Genomic DNA, 18,639 nt, shown 5'->3' with positions numbered 1-18,639 from the left:
TCCTTCTGTCACAACACTGCCCATCGAGTGCCTAGACTGCACCTGATCTGAGTTTCTCCCATCTTGGGCTCAGGTCGTGGCTCCAGTTCTTGCCGGCTTCATGTCCCGGGGCAGATTTCTTTCCCTCTCTACGCCTCATCAGTAAGGTGGAGAGAATAATAATTCCATACAGAGTGTGGCTGGAAGAATTCAGCCTAAAGCACCCGGCTTATAGAAAGTACTCTTAGTGGTAGTTCTTCTGTTTGTCATTTCGAAAATGGAGCTGGCTCTGTTGACAGTATCCCTGGGGCTGGGGAGAAGGACTGGCATCCTAGAATCCCACAATGTGGAGGGATCTTAAGGTACCCTCTGGCTCTGTATCCCAAATGATATTTGAAACCCTCTGGTGACCCCCTGTTTTACAAGTGACAAAAACCTTGGCAACCTAGAGAAAGAGGCATCTGTAGCAGCTTTGCTCTCATTAGCCGTGTCCCAGGCTCCAGCTGGGCCCCCTTCCTTGCTGCCAGGCAGCAACCTGCTCTCTGCCTCCTACTCAGGCATCCATGGGTCTGCGGCAACCCCAGAACATTCTGGGGTAGAATGTGAATGCGGCTTAGGTTGTGCCTGATTCATTGATTAGCTGGTGGTTTTCTCTGCACGACACCCGAAAGATGGTCTCACTCTCCATGCCTCACCCACACCCACCCTTCCCTCCTCCACTTCCCATTCTTTCTCGAATATCCATGCCTCACACTGCCCCTTCTCTAGAGAGACAGTAAACCCCTCCAGGGAGAGTCAGGGTCATGCGATGGTTCTGGGCATAGGCTCAGGAGTCTGAGTTTGAGGGTTTGGATCCCAGCTCTGCCATGGAGCTGCTGTGTGACCTTGGGCAAATTACTCAGCCTCTCTGTGCCTTCTCCTGGTCTACAAATGTAAATACTAGTAGTGCCTACCTCACAGGGTTGTTGAAAGATTTAAATTCGCCAAACACACGTAAAGCATGTAGAATGTGCCTGGCACATAGTAAGTCTGCAGTGAAGAATAGCTAATATCAAGATCTTACAGTGACAAATGGCACCAACAGAGGATGAAGATGCTGCAACTAGAAGAGCTTGAATGTAGTCAAGCTCCCAAGGGGATCTGAGATCTGAAAATCCAGTTGGCTGTGGATTTGCCATGGATTCTAATGGCAGCTCTCGATAGCAAAATTGTTCAAAGGACATTAAGGGCTCATAAAGGCAATGGCTACTGTACCTAAGAAATATTTGTGGATTGAATAAATACTGATGAAAACAATAGTTACTATGTGTTGCATGCTATCCATGTTCTAGGTACATACGTGTATGTTGACTGATTTAATTTTCACAACAACCTTGTGAGGTATTATATTATTATTATTATTATTTATGAATGAGGTATTTGAGGTTCAGAGTTGTTAAGTAATCTGCCCAACATTACACAGATCATGAGAGGTGGAAGTAGGACTGAAATCTCAGGTGGAGGCCCAAAAGGTGTCCACTGCATGCTATAGACTTACCTATGGCTGAGATTAGGAACCAAATAAAATACAATTTTTTCCCAGATGCATAGCTCTTGTGAAAATTTCGGATCAACTGGAAGGCTACAACATCTCCGAACCTTACAAGGAGAGGGTTACTTTCATTTACATTGGGAATTAGAAGGTAAAGACTCAGTACTTTGATGATTCCAGGTTAAGTGTCAGGGAGTGAGGCTGCCAGGGGTGGAATGGTTAATGATCACAGTGGCTGTAAGGATAGTGATAGAGGAATGAGGGTAAGTGCCAAGGGATGGTGGTCTCGTGACAGTGACTGGGGCTTGTCAGCAAGCTTCTGGGCTCGCTGAGTGGAAAGTCACAACACCTGGATAGGAAACAGGTACGGTTCTTGCTTATGGAGAGGAAAGGGACATCAAAGGCCTAAGATGATCCCGATGAGGTCTTTAACTCCCATAATTACACAATGTTCAAACAAACACTTAGTGACCTTGAGCTTTTCAGCTAAATGACAACAGTCAGTAGGACAGTTTGTTACTTCTGTGACATCAGAACTCTGGCTAGGTAAACTTTAAAGCAACGGGCAGATTTTTCTCGGAGGTACAACAGCACCGAGATGGAAGACAGAACTCATTCCAGTGCTACGTGGCCAGTGCGTTCCTGGAGACGAGAGGATGGTCAGGTCAGAAGCCTTGGGTGGGGTGGCGGTGGACAGTGCGGGTTGATGAGAAGAGAGGAATCCCCTTATATTCCTGGAGGAAGAGGAGAGACAGAAAGTGGGACCATGTGTTATTATAAAACACTTATTGGAGCCTATTTTGGTATTTGGCAAAGACTCTTGCTTTTCCCAGTGGTTGAGATAACGTGGGCTTCCTTCTGTGAACCAGGTCTTCCCTAGAAATGTAGAGGTTTCAAGAAAGAAGGAGTACAAATTGGGAAATATAATCTGTTCATCAGAAAAACAATTGGCCCTGAAACATCTCAGGCTGGTGAAGAAAATGTGTGGGTCCCTGCACCCCAATGCCTAGCAATGAACCAGACACATGGTTTGCTTCTCAATGAGTATGTTTTGAATGAATCAGTGGTTGAATAGATGATATTCCTACTTTTTCATAGAGACGTTTTCTCCTTTAGATGATTGCTTAAATAACATATTAATAAGGTGTTTAGTGATGAGTTGGAAAAACTGTACCTTGTACCAAGGTCATCATCCGTGATTGCCTCTTGAAGAACTTAAGCACCCAGAAGTATGACACAGAGTCCTAAATGAGGATGTCTTCTGCATTCAGCCCCAGACTCTTTCTAGAAGTTCCGATGTTAGCTAGCGTCTTCAGCAATCATTGCTGAAGAAATTGGTCCAGATAAAAATCCATGCATCTCAGCTCTGCCATTTACCTGTTGTGTGGTAACTGTATTCCCTTGTGCAAGTGCACGATATGTGAATGACTTTATTAAGAGTGTATCATCAACCAGTTAATCCTGCTGCAAAAGGTCTTGGGATCAAAGATTGAAAAGCAACAGTGTAAGTGATGTTGCACTTGGTGTGATGGAAAAGACAGGAGGCTTGGTTTACATGATGGAAAGATATTTTCTGATATTGCTAAATATGTAAGGTGTTTGGTCCAATGCTCTACTCAGGGACTCTAGCATTTCTTATTCCTCTTGCAACACAAAATGTAGGTGTTACAAAGACCACCAGCTCCTCTTGCTGTTTTTCCCTTCAAATTACTCTTTTTTTTCCCTCCATAATTGGGAAGACAATGTCTTATGTTCATTCTGTTCTTCAATCATATCTTTTGAGTGTCTTCTATGTTTTGGGCCCAGTTTTAGGGTTTACCCTAAATTGGGTAGAATTGGGACAGTACTTAAATACTCTATCCTTTTACATGCTGATTTCTGTTTTTAGAAGCTCAAAAAGATGACAGAAAAATAATGATGGGACTTCCCTGGTGGCGCAGTGGTTAGGAATCCACTTGCCAATGCAGGGGACATGGGTTCGAGCCCTGGTCTGGGAAGATCCCACATGCTGCGGAGCAACTAAACCCATGCGCCACAACTACTGAGTCTGCTCTCTAGAGCCCACGAGCCACAACCGCTGAGCCAATGTGCCTAGAGCCCATGCTCTGCAACAAGAGAAGCCACCACAGTGAGAAGCCAGCGTACCCCAAAGAAGAGTAGTCCCTGTTCAACCAGAAATAAATAAATTAATTTTTTAAAAATGAGTCAAATGAAGCAGAAACTGCTGATAGTAATAATTCAGGAAATCAGAAAGAAGCGATAAAGTGTGGAAAGGTTGGATTTTGGGCGAGGACTCTATGTATTTGACACTGTGGATGATACCAAGCTGTGAAAAACCTGATGATTTTCCTTTTTCACAGTAATATAAATGACTTATTCTTTTCACATTTTGGCTCATTTCTCTCACTGTTTAAAACTAAGTCCTAAAGGTTCATTTGTTTATAGTTTCTTTTTTTTTTTTTTTCTGTGGTACTTGGGCCTCTCACTGTTGTGGCCTCTCCTGTAGTGGGCAGTGCTATTATAATCCCCTGCCATTCTCCATAGGAGAAAACCGAGCTGTAAAGAGTTACCTAAGCTTGTCCGGGAGACAGGCAGCCAAGGTGCTGAGTCTAGGTCTGTAACTGGCCTCACTCACTCCAGAGCCATTGTACTGACCACGCCCTGCTGATTTGCAGCACCCATGCAGTCAAACAAGGCGGTCAGCAGGCAGGACCCATGGGTGCTGTCCTCCTAGTGAGCCTCTGAATGCTGCCAAGTGCTGACCACCGGAAATGGTACTAGTTATGGGAGAGAACAGCAGAGAGACAGCGGGGATGAATGGGGTGGAGATGCGGGAGGAGGGTGCTGAGGGCCAGTAGGAAGAGGGCAGGCCACCTGAGGTTTTAAAGCGAGCCCACCATGGGTGGTCTCATCACAGACCCTCAGGCTACTGGTTGTTTTTCATCCTGAGAGTAAAGTCTACGCTTCGAACTTTTCTACCAACGAGGTGGAGGCATGTGACCTCACCCTGGTGGAAAGAGCCTGCTGCAAGAGAGAAATTCTCTGAAGGCTTGTGTTTGGTCTTTGTCTTTCAAGCACATTTTACATCACACTCCATCGTCTATTTGTGTTTATTTCTAGATGTTGTGTTTTAAACTACCATGTTTCTCTGCTTCTGATATATAATCGTTTATAAGAGTTTCCATTGATTTCAGAATGACATGTGGGCGGGTAAACCTGCATTAATTATAAGGCACATTCCATTTTCAGAAATATTAAAATACGGGAACAAGATGTATCTGAGAATCGAGACAATTCAGTGAATTCTGAGTAAAATTGCTGCTCCCAGAAGATGTGTCATGTTTCTGGTGGGGCTGGGTCTGTCCTCTGGTCCATATTTGCGTACATGTGGTGGTAGACAAGAGCCTTGGTATATGATGCACAACCTTAGATGTGTTGTGGTGAGGGGAGCGTGTTGTGGTTGGGGCCGAGAAGCGTGGGGAGTTGCCCAGAGCTCATTCTGGGTCCTTTTCTGACATCTCTCGGGGCAGGGTTCCTTGACCTTTGTACTGTTGACATTTGGAGCCAGCTAACTCTGTTCAGGGAGATGTTTAGCAGCATCCTTGGCCTCTGTCTGCAAGGAACACCCCTTCTCTTCAGTTGTGACAATGAGAAATGTCTTCAAATATTATAGAATTGCCCCTGGTTGAGACCCGCTGTGTTAGGGCAAAAGAGAAGCACCTGAAGCAGTGGACCAATACAGAGCCTTTGGCCACAAGCTTTCCCTTTTATTCTAGGGGGTCTCTTGTGCCAGGATACATCGGTAGGACACCTCTGTCATCTGGCAGCTGATGTTGTCTTTGGCCTTTATCTGCCAAGTGGCCAGATCTGAAGGTTTCTAGGGACCCTTCTAAGTGTGAAATTTTTCTCAATGGTTGAAAGGATTACAGGATTTGAAAGAGTATCAATAATAACCTATCGCACCATTCCAATACCTCGGTTGAAGTTTTCCTTCCTCAAGGTTTAAAATGTATACTATTATTGTACTAAATGTTGTAGTCATATTATTTATTTACTTAACATTCATTCAAGTGAGGATTTGGCTTATAAATGAAAGAGGAGTAAGAAAGAGTCACTAGGAGCCAGTACAGAAAAATAATAAACGCCTAAATATTATTTAACAGGCAGTGGATTAAATATCAACATGGTCCAGTGGTGGTAGGAAGATGGCAAGACTTTCTTCTCTCCTGAAAGTCTAGCTCGTGTCCACCCTTGTAGGTGGTGACATTTGCCAAGAATTTTTTTTTTTTTTTCTGTACGCGGGCCTCTCACTGTTGTGGCCTCTTCCATTGCGGAGCACAGGCTCCGGACGCGCAGGCTCAGTGGCCATGGCTCATGGGCCCAGCCGCTCCGCGGCATGTGGGATCTTCCCGGACTGGGGCACGAACCCGTGTCCCCTGCATTGGCAGGTGGACTCTCAACCACTGCACCACCAGGGAAACCCGCCAAGAATTTTTGAAAGGAATTTGGAATCATCTGAGGCAAGAATTAATCATTTGTCTTCCAGCTCTCATTAGAAACTCAAATTTATTCATGAAGCAAAAAATTATTGAAATTCCTATTGTGCTCTCTTTTTTTTGTATTTTCAAAAATTAAAAAAATTATTGAAGTATAATTGATTTACAATGTGTTAATTTCTGCTGTACAGCAAAGTGACTCAGTTATACATACATACATACATATATATATATATTCTTTCTCATATTCTTTTCCATTATGGTTTATCACAAGATATAGACTAGAGTTCCCTGTGCTATACAGTACCTTGTTGCTTATCCATCCTATATATACTAGTTTGCATCTGCTAATCCCAAACTCCCAATCTGTCTCTCCCCCAGCCCCCTCCCCTTTGGCAATCACAAGTCTGTTCTCTATGTCTGTGAGTCTGTTTCTGTTTTGTAGATATGTTCATTTGTGTTGTATTTTAGATTCTACATATAAGTGATATCATATGGTATTTGTCTTTCTCTTTCTGACTTACTTCACTAAGTATGATAATCTCTAGGTCCATCCATGTTGCTGCAAATGACATTATTTCATTCTTTTTATGGCTGAGTAATATTCCATTGTGTGTATATATATATATATATATTATATTACATCTTCTTTATCTGTTCATCTGTTGATGGACATTTAGGTTGTTTCTATGTCTTGGCTATTGTGAATAGTACTTCTATGTATTGTGCTCTTAAGTGGTGATTTAACCATGAGGGAAAAAAGGCCCAATCCTGCCCTCATGGCGGGTACAGTCTAGTGGAGGATGGTGGACATCAGTCCATTACACAGACAAATAGGGAAGTTAGACCTGATCTTCGAGGTCAGGAAGGCTTCCTGGAGGAAGCAATATTTGATCCAAGACCAGAAGGATGAGCAAGAGTCTGCTAGGTGAGGCAGAGGCGGGGATTTGCTTCTGTACATTTGTATGAATTGCTTGAGTAGTGGAAACCTTAACAGTAAAGAGACAAGTGAGTGAGAAAGTCAGTGCATCTGCTTCTATGAGAAGGTTCTTATTTATTTATTTATTTATGGCTATATTGGGTCTTTGTTGCTGCCTGTGGGCTTTCTCTAGTTGCAGCGAGCAGGGGCTACAGTTCGTTGTGGTGCTCGGGCTTCTCACTGCAGTGGCTTCTCTTGTTGTCGAGCATGGGCTCTAGGTGCACAGGCTTCAGTAGTTGTGGCTCACGGGCTCCAGAGCACAGGCTCAGTAGTTGTGGCACACGGGCTTAGTTGCACCACGGCATGTGGGATCTTCCCGGACCAGGGCTTGAACCCATGTCCCCTGCATTAGCAGGCGGATTCTTAACAACTGTGCCACCAGGGAAGTTCTATCAGAAGGTTCTTAAACAGCTGCATTTACTCCATCCTAGATCACCCTTGGTTGTAATCTGCAAAAACAATTTAATAATAGTTTTTTCAAGTAGAAAGGCAAACACCGCAATAGATGTATATATTGAATATTATATGCAAGTATATATTCCAATTTCAGAAGTTCTAAAATATTCAAAGAAAGAAAAAAGGTTACCTTAAAACCAAGGAAATAAGGCATCAAAATTCAAGTGTCAGTCTCAAAATTTCACAAATCATCCAGTTTCGCACAGGATGTTATTGTACTTTATGATTTATGTGAAATTGACTTGAAGCCCTGCTCATATTCGGAGGGCCACTGAGCCTCTCTTCCATGGATTCTTAGAGGCTTGGATTTCTCCAAGGCACCTCCCAATCTGAGTCCTGCTTCTGTTGAATTCTTCCTCTCCACCCTGTCACCATCTGTGCAGGCTCTTTCCACCCTGCCTTCCCTCCTTGGAACCGTTTTGATGCCCCGCTTCCCAGGGTTTCACAGCCTTAAGGCTGTAGACACAGCAGAGCTTACTGATGGTATGAGTGGCAAGGGAAGCGGGTGGCTTACACTGCAGAACAACACAGCGGGGGGGATACAGTGGCACCTTTGGCGTTTCTGTTCTTAGGGAAAGAGTGTGTAGTGATGTGGTTAAGAACAAAGTTTCTGAAGTCAGGCTGAGATTTTCAAAACCCACTTACTGTCACTTTGCACAGATAACTGTACTTTTTGGTGCCTCAGTTTCTTCACCTGTGGAATGGGGATGAGAGTAGTACCTACCTCACAGGATTGTTGTGGGTACAAAGTGCTTGGAAGGACATCTGGAGTTAAGTGCTTTGGAAATGTTAGCTATCATTACTATCAACGTTATTATTATTGCTATTATTATTGTTATTATTATTGAAGGTCCTTTGACCACCCCTGCTAGCTGGGATAATCTTCATTGGCCATCTCTGCCACGCAAGCTCCCACCTCCCCACTGTGTTGATAGGACCTCTTGCTTCCTGGTCAAGATCCTCCCTTTTCCTCCCCAGATCCCTTCTCCCCCACCCCCTGAATTCCCATTTACCATTTACATCTTCTGCAGCACTGTTTACCCATTGCATTAGCTTATTCCCACCTGTCTCAGCCTAACCCCTGGAGTGAACTGTGTCCTTTAAGGTGTATTACAAAAGAAGAGCAGCTCGCATTCTCTCTCTCTCTCTCAGATTTGGTACAGCTCACTCTGAGATGTTTTTACAAATCTAACTGGTGATGATGTTCTTAGGAGAAGAAATTGTGCCAGTGCTTTGGAGAAGCGAGTTGGAGCCTGGCTGGTTCCTCAGCCATTGGAGTGGCTTCTAGAAAAACAACCTTGGCACCGGGACAAGATGAAAATGCCTTGTCTCTGTGACCTCTGAGGCTCGGCCAAGGCAGGAGTGGATAAAGAGCTAACCTGCCCCGCCTGCCAGCCAAAAATAGGCCAACTGCATCACAAGGCTGTCGGTAAATAAACCTTCCCTCTGCAAAAGGCTGTGGCTCAGACTGGAAAGGGGCCAGGGATGGGTTAAGGTAATTCACTCCCAACCCTGACATTCCTCTCTTAGCATCAGAGGCAGGCTTGGAAACCATGTAGTGCTACATGGAGGTGTAAATTCGTAACCAGGCACGATGTGTAAGCAGCCAGGTGAGGGAGCATGTGCCAGTGAGGTTACTTACAGATGGAACTATTCTTTGTCTTTACTCTGAATAATGTAGACTTTTGGGGGGGTCAATCGGCTTATTTTTGTAAGTTTTTTGTTTCTTGTTCTAAAGGTTAATTTGTGTTTGTTGTAGAAAGTTTGAACATAAAGGAAAGAATCAATAAGGAAATAAAATGCATCCATCAATATATAAGGAAATAAAATGCATCCGTCATCCTACCATTACAACCACTGGAAACCTTTGGTGCCTTTTTTTTTTTTTTTGGCATCTTGATGCAACGTATGGTTTTCCTAAAATTGTGATCATATGCAGTTTTCTGTCTTGCATTCTAAAAGTACACACAGAGCACTCACAATGATACTGTATCTCATGAGGTCACTAAATATCACTTGAAAACCAGATGATTTTTGGCTTATTAACCTCCTCGTGGCCGGGCTGAGTGCAGTGGAGTGGTGGCACACATGTCCATGTTGGTAGGAAAATATGCTAGTCTGGAGTGTTCTTCAGACTCCACAGTCCCAGGTGCCCACGTGCCATCTGTGAGAGCGGAGATGTGCTGGCCATTCAGGGAGGTGGGGAAGGAATGGAAGGCTGCCCCAGCTTCCCTGGAGAACGTGTGACACAGTGAGTAGAGCCTGGGCTCCTAAGGAAAGCATTTCTGGTTTGTATTCTCTCTGTGCCACTAACCAGTTGCCTGACTTTGATTAACCTACCTCATACTCTAAACCTCAGTTTTCCCATCTATAAAGTGGAACTAATGATTGATTGTATCTATTTCTTTGGGAGAGTACCTGACTCCGAGTAAGTACTCAGTAGCGATTGTTAGTATACTCTTATGATTAATCTCTCAAATGAAGACTGGGTCAGCTGATTCCATTCTATGAGGATAGTGGGTAGATGGGTTCACTCTGTAAGAAAATCTCCAAAAGGAAATAAAAATGTGGGCGGGATTTAGTATGTTCTCTCAGAGAGGTGGTATGGTCAACGTGCAAGATGATACAAAGAATGGAATTAAGGCTCCTTCCATTACTCTTTTGAGGCCATGAGTGGAGGGTGCTTCCAATGCCTGCTAGGAGGTCACCCACCCCAGGGCCTGGGTCCAGACCAGAGAGAGGCTCCAACCCCAGGCAGGCATCTTCCCAATCAGACTTGATGGAGCAGCTACACCGTCGAAAGTTTTGTTGCTTCTGCCAAGCTTGTTAGGGCCTGAAATTGACACACTGGGATGACATCTTACCTTGGTGTGCCTTCATGGAAGGATCCCCAGGTACCGGGGGTTCAGGTCTGGCTCCAGTCAAGAGCGGGGGAAGCATCTGAGGTGGCTGGAGAGGCCCGGGTTTGAAGCCCAGCTCTGCAGTCGCAATAGGACCTTGGGGAAGTTTCACACCCTCAGTCTCTTTTCCTTCTCACTTGATCTGGGTTAAACGTTTGTACCTTGTGGGTTGTTGTGAGGATTAAAAGAGATAAAGCCTAGGACATGCCTAATGCCATGCTGGACTCACTGTAGATGCTCAACAAATGTTGATAGTATCTTCCACCCTTACACTCTGCAAGATAAAACAAGGAAGAAGAGAGTCTCTTGGTTTCTCCATCTGGAAGTAAGAAGGGTTGATAAGACTTAATGGCTCACTCAGCCTCTAGGGTTTGGGAGATGTTGTCTTGTCCTCCGAGTGTGAGTCCTAAAAATCAGTAGTGAGCTTCCAGTATTTCCTGGCACATCCTGGCAGGTAACCAGAGTAAATGCCATGTGCCGGGCACTGAACTGAGCCCTTTGCATGGGCCATCCCATTCAGAGCTTACATTCCAAAAAGGAGAAAAACTGAGGCTCAGAGACATTAAGAAACTCACTCCAAGTTTCTTAGCTGGTAAGTGGTGGATCTGGGATTTGTACCCAGGTCTCACTACCTCTGGAGAGCTTGTTCATAACTAAAGACTTCTGCCCCCTGCTGGAAAAAATAAGTACAAAACAGACTAGAATGGCCTTTTCAGTTGCTAAATTGTAAGCTCCCTGAGCCCAAGGACTGTGGGTTATTCACTCCATCCCCTCCCAGGCATGCAGCAAACAGGAAACTGTGGACAGACATCTAGAAAATCTAAGCATCTGAGCCAGGCTTCCTTTAAATGCAGATGTCCTGTGAATAGTAAGTGTGTTAGATACATATCTTTGCTATGAGAGAAACCAGGACTTTCTCAGGTCTCTGGGTGAGTGCCCAGAGCAAAGGAGATTGAAAATCTGGAGGGGAAGGGCCTTTCCTCTCTTTTTGTTCCTCTACAAAAGGAAGGGAGGAAAAGGAGCTAGGATGAAGAGGACAGCTCCATAGGTTTCCAAAGAAAAAATAAACTATCTGAATTATTGATATCTGGGCCCTGGGCATTTGCCAGACAAGGTTTGGTGGTCTGCAGTCCACAAAAAATCCATGTTACTAAGGACTTATAGAAAACTGCCACTTCATCCATCCTTTGACTGTTTGTTCCTAGGGTCCTCTCGGCCTTTGATTCCCTTTGCACCTTTGACTCCTTCCTGATTCTCCCTTTCAATGTGGGCTTGGTTTCTTAGAATCTTTATTTTCATCCATATAGTCCACACCTTAACTCCGGCCTCATTCCTCACTGCCTGGGCCCCTGCGGTGCCCCCCATTCACATCCCTGCTTCCAATCTTGCTCCCTGTTTCTCCCAGATTCTCCTCCCACATTGTTCCTCCTGTTACTGAACTTTGCCTTTCCCATCCTGCCTCCGAGCTTTTGCCCTCCATTTCCTCTGCCAGATGCCTGTCTCCCCTTCTCTATCCCTATCGAATGTCTACCTACAGCCTTCCAAACTCAGCCCACACTCTTCTTTCTCCTTTGTGACTCTGTTCCAAGCTGTCCCATCCAGCTCTTTGTAACTCCGGTAGCACTGATGCGTGTGTGCATCGTTCCTTTGGCAGTTAATCATGTGCTGCCTTCCTCCTCATCTATTCAGGAGTTCTTTAAGTGTCTGTCTTATTACTGAGTCTCCACTACATACAAGACACTCTGCTGAGGGTTGAGGGACAACAAAGAGGATTATAGGGTTTGCTCATCAATAAATACTTGAGGGAAGACCCCCAGAAACGGCTGTTCATTGGCTCAACCCATTGCTAGAAGTTCTTTCACCAACCGCAAGGGAGGCCAAGCTGGGCGTGTCTCTGCTTTTGACATTCCACAAGTCTCCTCTGCAGAAGCAGATGCCTGGGGAATGCTTCTGTGTCAGCCTGGATTCACAGGCATGTTTCTAGTGAGGCCGTGCCCATCAATTCCAGAATTTATCAGCTCTGTTAGTAACATCTCTTGCAGGGCAATGCATGGATGCTGTCCGTTGGCTGGGTACTTTCCCTGAATGAGGACAACCTCAGCTCAACCCAAGAGGAGCCCAGACTGTCATAGGGAGTTTGGCCCCTGGCGGGGTCAGAATGGAAAGCTGGCTTCGGAGGAAGAAGCCCCTTCTGCCACCCCTGCATTCCGAAAACTCACAGCACCCAGCTTCTTTGTCATCATTATTCTTAGGAACAAATGAGTGCGATCATTCATTTAACAAACATTTGCTGAGCACAGTGATCTCTGTTCCCTGGTGCCTACCTGGCACAGGGCCTGGCACAAAGATAAATCTGACAGTCTCGGCTCTAAATGAGCCTACATCTAAGAAAGAAAGTGTGTGCAAATTACTGGGCGAACGATGGCAAATATGGGCACTCAATTATGTGTCCATAGCAGACATTTCTAATGGATCATAGAACTCATTCACTTTGAATCTGGACTGAGCTTCAGAATACTTCTCAACACATTGCTCCAGGCAGCCACTATTTTTATTTATTTAGCTATCTATCTATCTTTTTTTTTTTTTTTTTTTTTTTGTGGTACGCGGGCCTCTCACTGCTGTGGCCTCTCCCGTTGCGGAGCACAGGCTCCGGACGCGCAGGCTCAGCAGCCATGGCTCACGGGCCCAGCCACTCTGCGTCATGTGGGATCTTCCCGGACCGGGGCACGAACCCGTGTCCCCTGCATCGGCAGGCGGACTCTCAACCACTGCGCCACCAGGGAAGCCCGGCAGCCACTATTTTTGAATTGGATTTTGCCCAAAAGTTGATTGGCTTGTGATCCATTCTTATCTTTAAGGTGGTCTAAAGGCCATTGAGATAGAGGGAGGGAGGCTCATTGTATTGAGTTACTGTGTCTGTCCCCTTAGTGGAGTGCTCAAAAGTAGCACTGCTTTGGGGAAAGCCCCTTAAGATGGCTCCTCATGACGCCTTCATGTTTCTCCTGCTCTCTCATGACTCCTTTCTGCCTGCGTTTTGGAGGATTCTTCTTCCTCCTCTTTCCCCACAGAACTAGTTGCGAGATTCAACTCTCATCCTTTTTGAGGTCTTTGTTCTTGCCTGTTCTCTCACTCCGAGAGCTCATTAAAGTGGTTAACTCGCTAATCTTTATCTTCAGATACATCTTTTTCCTAAGTCTCCCCTCCTTCCTTTGGCATTGGAGTACCGGTATGACCTGAGCCTACTTATCTTTCCCACTCCCTCCCCAGCCCCAACCCCAACCCCTTGCCTCCAGAACCTCTGCTGGGAGGACCTGGGTCCAAGTCCTGTGGAGTCAGTTGTGGGGCATCCTGCCCCCCTTCTCTGTTTGGTCGCGTCTTATCCAGTCTCTGAGTCTCAGCTGAACTGTTACTTCACCTGGAAAGTCATACCCAACTTCTTTATGATTTCAGAAGAGCACCACGGGCTGAGATTCCTATTATCTTACTCTTTCAGGCATTCAGCAAGCAGCCACTAACCGCCTCCTTTGAGTCGGCAGTGAATACAATACAAACCTGCCCTCAAGGAGCTTAGAGTCTGGCCACACTTGTGCTGTTCGTTTTTCTTGTTCACATGTCATGTCTCTGCCATTAGACCAAACCCCTTGTGGTCACTGTGTCCCCACCATCCTGTACATATAGTTGATGTTCTCCACATCCTGAGTGGACTGAAAAGTGGCCCCTTTTCCTTTTTGGTTTGCTGTCAACCCCATTGAATATGTGGTTCTCAGGGAAGCTCACAAAGGGTTGGAGTGCTGGCAGGAGAAGGAACAGCCCGTGGAGGCTGGACCCCAGAGCAGTGGGAGCCAGGGTAGAGATGGACTCCTCGAATGGAAAGCAGTTGCGATTAAAATGCCTTAAGAACAAGGTCTGGGTTTGAATTCCAGCTCTTCTGCTTAATAACTAAGAGATGTTGGCAAGTTACTTAATTTCTCTTTGCCTTGGTTTTCTCATCTGCAAGATGGGCCTTGAAATAATGTCACCCCTATAGTGTGGCTGTGAGATTTAAATGAGTAGATGGGTGTACATGAGCATAAAGCACTGAAAACAATGCTTGGTATACGCACTGGCTATTACTTAGACTTTCCTGGCAATGGAATTTACTGGGGATTTTCTTTTTTATATCTTTCTGTAAACAAAGTGCATGTTATTTATGTAATCTGAGAAACAGACAAAAATTTTTTAAGAGACAAGGAAAGAGTCTGGTGGGTACGGGGGTCAGCGTTAGCCCTGCTAGCCCCTGCTCCTTGCCCCGTGTGTGTATTTCTTGGTGCACTTCGTGTAGGAGAGGTAAGCTTCAATCCCCCTGTCTCCTGTCTGTCCCCATTGGTCCCTCCTAGTCCTAAGAGTTTCACAGTGTAAAGCTCCAACCTTCCTGGATGTTGTCATGATTGATGCCCAGAAATCTTGCACGGAGAAAAGGAATGAAATCACCCAAGGGTTCCCTCACAGAGAGAATTCGCTGATCAACGCAGTGGCAGGCGCACCAGGCCGGGGTGGGTTCCTCAGGACTGCGCAGAGGGCTCCAAGAGCGGGAAGGTGTGTGTAACGCCGAGCGGAGAAAGGAAGGAGGGCCAGACTCGCGTCTGCAAAAGCAGGAGCCAAGTCCACACATTTTATGAAGTGTTTTATGGTGAAGCTGTAATTGGAACCCTGGTATTTAACAAGAATTATTAGGTGTGATGGTCCTAACACTGAGAGTCCTGTGGGGACCTGAGAGAAACTGGCAGGGGAAACAGGCAAAGTAAGCATCACAGAGTGGGTTGCTTGGATTCAGCACGCTGCTTAAATCTGCCTATTTATTTATTGTTGTGTTGTTTTTTTGTTTTTTTGTGTTTTTTTTGCGGTACACGGGCCCTGCATCGGCAGGCGAACTCTCAACCACTGCGCCACCAGGGAAGCCCTTTATTGTTTTTTAAATTACTGTTATTAATTTTTTACTCTGGGGCATTCAAAACTCAACTTAGAGACAAACCAAGAATATTTGTCAGTTACTTGCTGTCTCTCTGAAACAGAGCTGCTAAGCCTAACTGAATGGTTTGATTCTCTTACTATTATACCTTCTGGAAACTAAAAGTGCCTCTGGGTCACTTCCAACTCAGAAGGCCGTGGAATCGGATCTAATCAGAATGCTCAGAACCCAGAAGGCTTTCCCTGTACAGAGAGGGGGCAGTGAGCAAGCCTACGATTGATCCTGTTCATCATTGCCCCAGGTTAATTTCTCAGTCTCCCAAGATGAGGGAAGGACCTCCCATCCCTTTGGAAATTCAGAACCAGCAGGTTGTCTGAAGAAGGAATTCATCTCCTCTTTGTCTCTTTCATCCCATGAGGGATGGCAGCCATGATTCAGCCATTTGGAGCCACACTAGCTCCAAAGCAACCATCTTCAATGGTTGGAGTAGAATAGAGTTTCTTAACTGGGGTCCATGGACAAAAGGCTCCAGGGGTCTTGGGGTAAGGAAAATGTTTCTGTATGTGCATTTTCAGGGGGAAACTTCTTGAATTGCATCAAACATGTGCTTACAGAATTTGCCTGTGTGCATGACGGTAAGGAAATCCTCCTTGCTGTTTTTAGAATTCACCACCTTGCCTGCTTCAGGGCCTTTGCACTTGCTGTTCTCACTCTCAGAATACATTTCCCAGGGATTCCACATGGTCACCCTTACTTTCTTCAAGTCATTGATTAAATGTCCCCTCCTGACCCCCTTATATAAAATAGTCCCCCATCACTCTCTGTCCCACCCACCATTATATCACTCCATTGTTTTTTCACAGTACTTTACAGTACTTATTACCATATGACATTAATTATTTGTTTATGACCTCACTCTTTGTGAGCCTCTATTGTGTTCACTGATCTTTCTGTGGTATGTAGAATAGTGCCAAGCCCAGAGTAGATGCTCAGTAAATATCTTCTGAATGGATGAGTAAATGAACAAGTTAATAACTTTGATCATATTTGGGTCTCAGATGTAAAAAGTATTTTTTAAATGATGGGCAGTGAAGGTCTGAGTTCTTTTTTAGAAAATTTTATTGAAATATAGTTGATCTACAATTCTGTGCTAGTTTCAGGTGTACAGCAAAGCAATTCAGTTACACACGTATATATATAAACATATGTATTCTTTTTTTACATTCTCTTCCATTATAGGTTATTACAAGACATTGACTATAGTTCCCTGTGCTATACAGTAGATTCCTGTTGGCCATCCATTCTATGCACAGTAGTGTGTGTATCCCAATCCCAAACTCCTAATTTATCCCTCACCCCATCTGCTCTCCAAGTCCGTGAGTCTATCTCTGTCCTGCAAATAAGTTCACCTGCATCACTTGTCTAGACTCGCCACACAAGAAATACTACATGAAATTCATCCTGCTCTGTCTGGCCCACACCACCCAGCACGAAAATCTCCAGGGCCATCCATGTCGCTGCAAATGGCATCATTCCACTCCTTTCCATAGCTGAGCAATATTCCACCGCACACACACACCACATCCTCCCCTCCATCCATCCCTTGATGGCTACCCAGGCTGCCTTCATGTCCTGGCCACTGCAAACAGTGCTGCTGTGAACTCCGCCATCTGAGTTCTTAGTGGGGCCACTTCTCAGCCATGTACCTTGGGTTTCAAGAATTTCATCTGCTGTGAAATGATCACCTGGGCACTGCAATGGATGGTTAGGCAGAAGCCTTCTAGGGATTTCACAGTGTTGGTGCATCTATCATCGATTTCATCAATCCTTTGAAATTGCCAGATCTGTGTGTGTGTGTGTGTGTGTGTGTGTCAAAATGAAGGGGTCAGATCTTGGTGCACCGATATTATTATTATTGATTGTTATTATTCTGGTGCACAGATAATGGGTTACCCCCTGTGAAGATGGATTACAGACACATCACCGTGTTTGTTGTGACTTGCCTGAGTCCTCACAATGTGTCAGGGCGGGACAGTGATGAAAGTCTCACTTGCAAGCTGCAGCCCTATCCTAGAATCATTATTATGAACATTCTGGGGAAGATGTCCCAGTGTTGAACGTAAGTGGCCAGGACCAGTTTGGGGCTAGTATGTTCTGATACATGAACTGCTGTGTGAATGGGATGCAACTGCCTCTGTTACTGGCCAAGGAAAAGTGGAATTCAGACCAGGAAAAGAGATTCTGTAGTTTCCTCTCATTTTAAAGAAAATAAAAGGTACCCAGCTTTCCAGGAAGTGCATTTCCTCTGGTCCTTCTGGACAGGTTATTTGTTTTGTTTCTTGGGCATAAACCTCAGAATCATTTCGGACTTAAGGTTATCTTTTGTCAATATCTGTGTTGGGTGAGCTTGGAAGTAAATTCAGCACAAAGGGCTTGTGACCTCCCTGATAACTCCTTTCTAAAGGACAGCTCCTAAATTTTGTCTTTTAAAAAGTTAATACTTTCCTGCATTAAAAAATGTTATGTCCTCTTCAAAACATTTCAGATGGCTGATTCACCATTCCTCAAAATAAATTTTAATTATAGAACATGACACATGACTTTTATTAAAAGTCAAAACCTACACACAGGGCTTCCCTGGTGGCGCAGTGGCTGAGAGTCTGCCTGCCGATGCAGGGGACACGGGTTCGTGCCCCGGTCCGGGAAGATCCCACATGCCGCGGAGCGGCTGGGCTTGTGAGCCATGGCCGCTGAGCCTGCGCGTCTGGAGCCTGTGCTCCGCAACGGGAGAGACCACAACAGTGAGAGGCCCGCGTACCGCAAAAAAACAAAACCACACAAAAAAAGCCTGCAAAAAATGTGTATACACACACCTGCCTCGAAAACCCTCTTTTATTCCCAGAGTTAAACCCTGAGAGTATTTTTTGGCTTCTTCCAGAATTTTTCTCCATGCATTATAAATGTGCATTATAAATGTATAAAATTTTCACATATTTATATCTTGGAGATTTTTCCAAATAGTAATACATCATCCTTTTTAACAGGTACATAGTCTTTCATTGCATCAAAGTGTATCAGAATTTTTTCAACCATATTGATGGAATTTAGGTTATTTCACAGGTTTTACTATTATACACAATTCAGCAAAGAATGTACCTCTTTGTGCGCAGACATACACATTTCTCTAGAACAGATATTAAGAAAAAATGTTTCTGGGGTTGGGGTCAAAGGGTATTGCACACTTTTAATTTTCTACCGCATCAACCCTGCCTCCACCCTACCTTACCAATCTAGACTCCCATGTTAACTTTTCCCATGTCTTTGCCGATCCTAGATGTTATAACCTT

At 44.8% G+C, this 18,639-nt stretch overlaps 1 protein-coding gene across 2 annotated transcripts in view; it reads left to right on the top strand.

Annotated features, from left to right (window-relative positions):
• The first annotated feature begins 2,071 nt into the window (after positions 1 to 2,071).
• Positions 2,072 to 18,639, top strand: part of SLC1A2 (solute carrier family 1 member 2) — a 101,765-nt gene continuing 85,197 nt past the window's right edge. For both annotated transcript variants that reach the window (XM_081239745.1, XM_081239746.1), the window contains exon 1: positions 2,072 to 2,174. In XM_081239745.1, coding sequence (XP_081095871.1) covers positions 2,167 to 2,174 — 8 coding nt within the window. In that variant the 5' untranslated portion in view covers positions 2,072 to 2,166. The remainder of the gene's footprint in view (positions 2,175 to 18,639) is intronic.

Source organism: Mesoplodon bidens, assembly GCF_964165515.1.
Source record: "Mesoplodon bidens genome assembly, chromosome: 7".
NCBI classification, from domain to species: domain Eukaryota; kingdom Metazoa; phylum Chordata; class Mammalia; order Artiodactyla; family Ziphiidae; genus Mesoplodon; species Mesoplodon bidens.
Note: the sequence above shows the minus strand (reverse complement) of the source record. Positions and strands in the feature narration are given on the sequence as shown.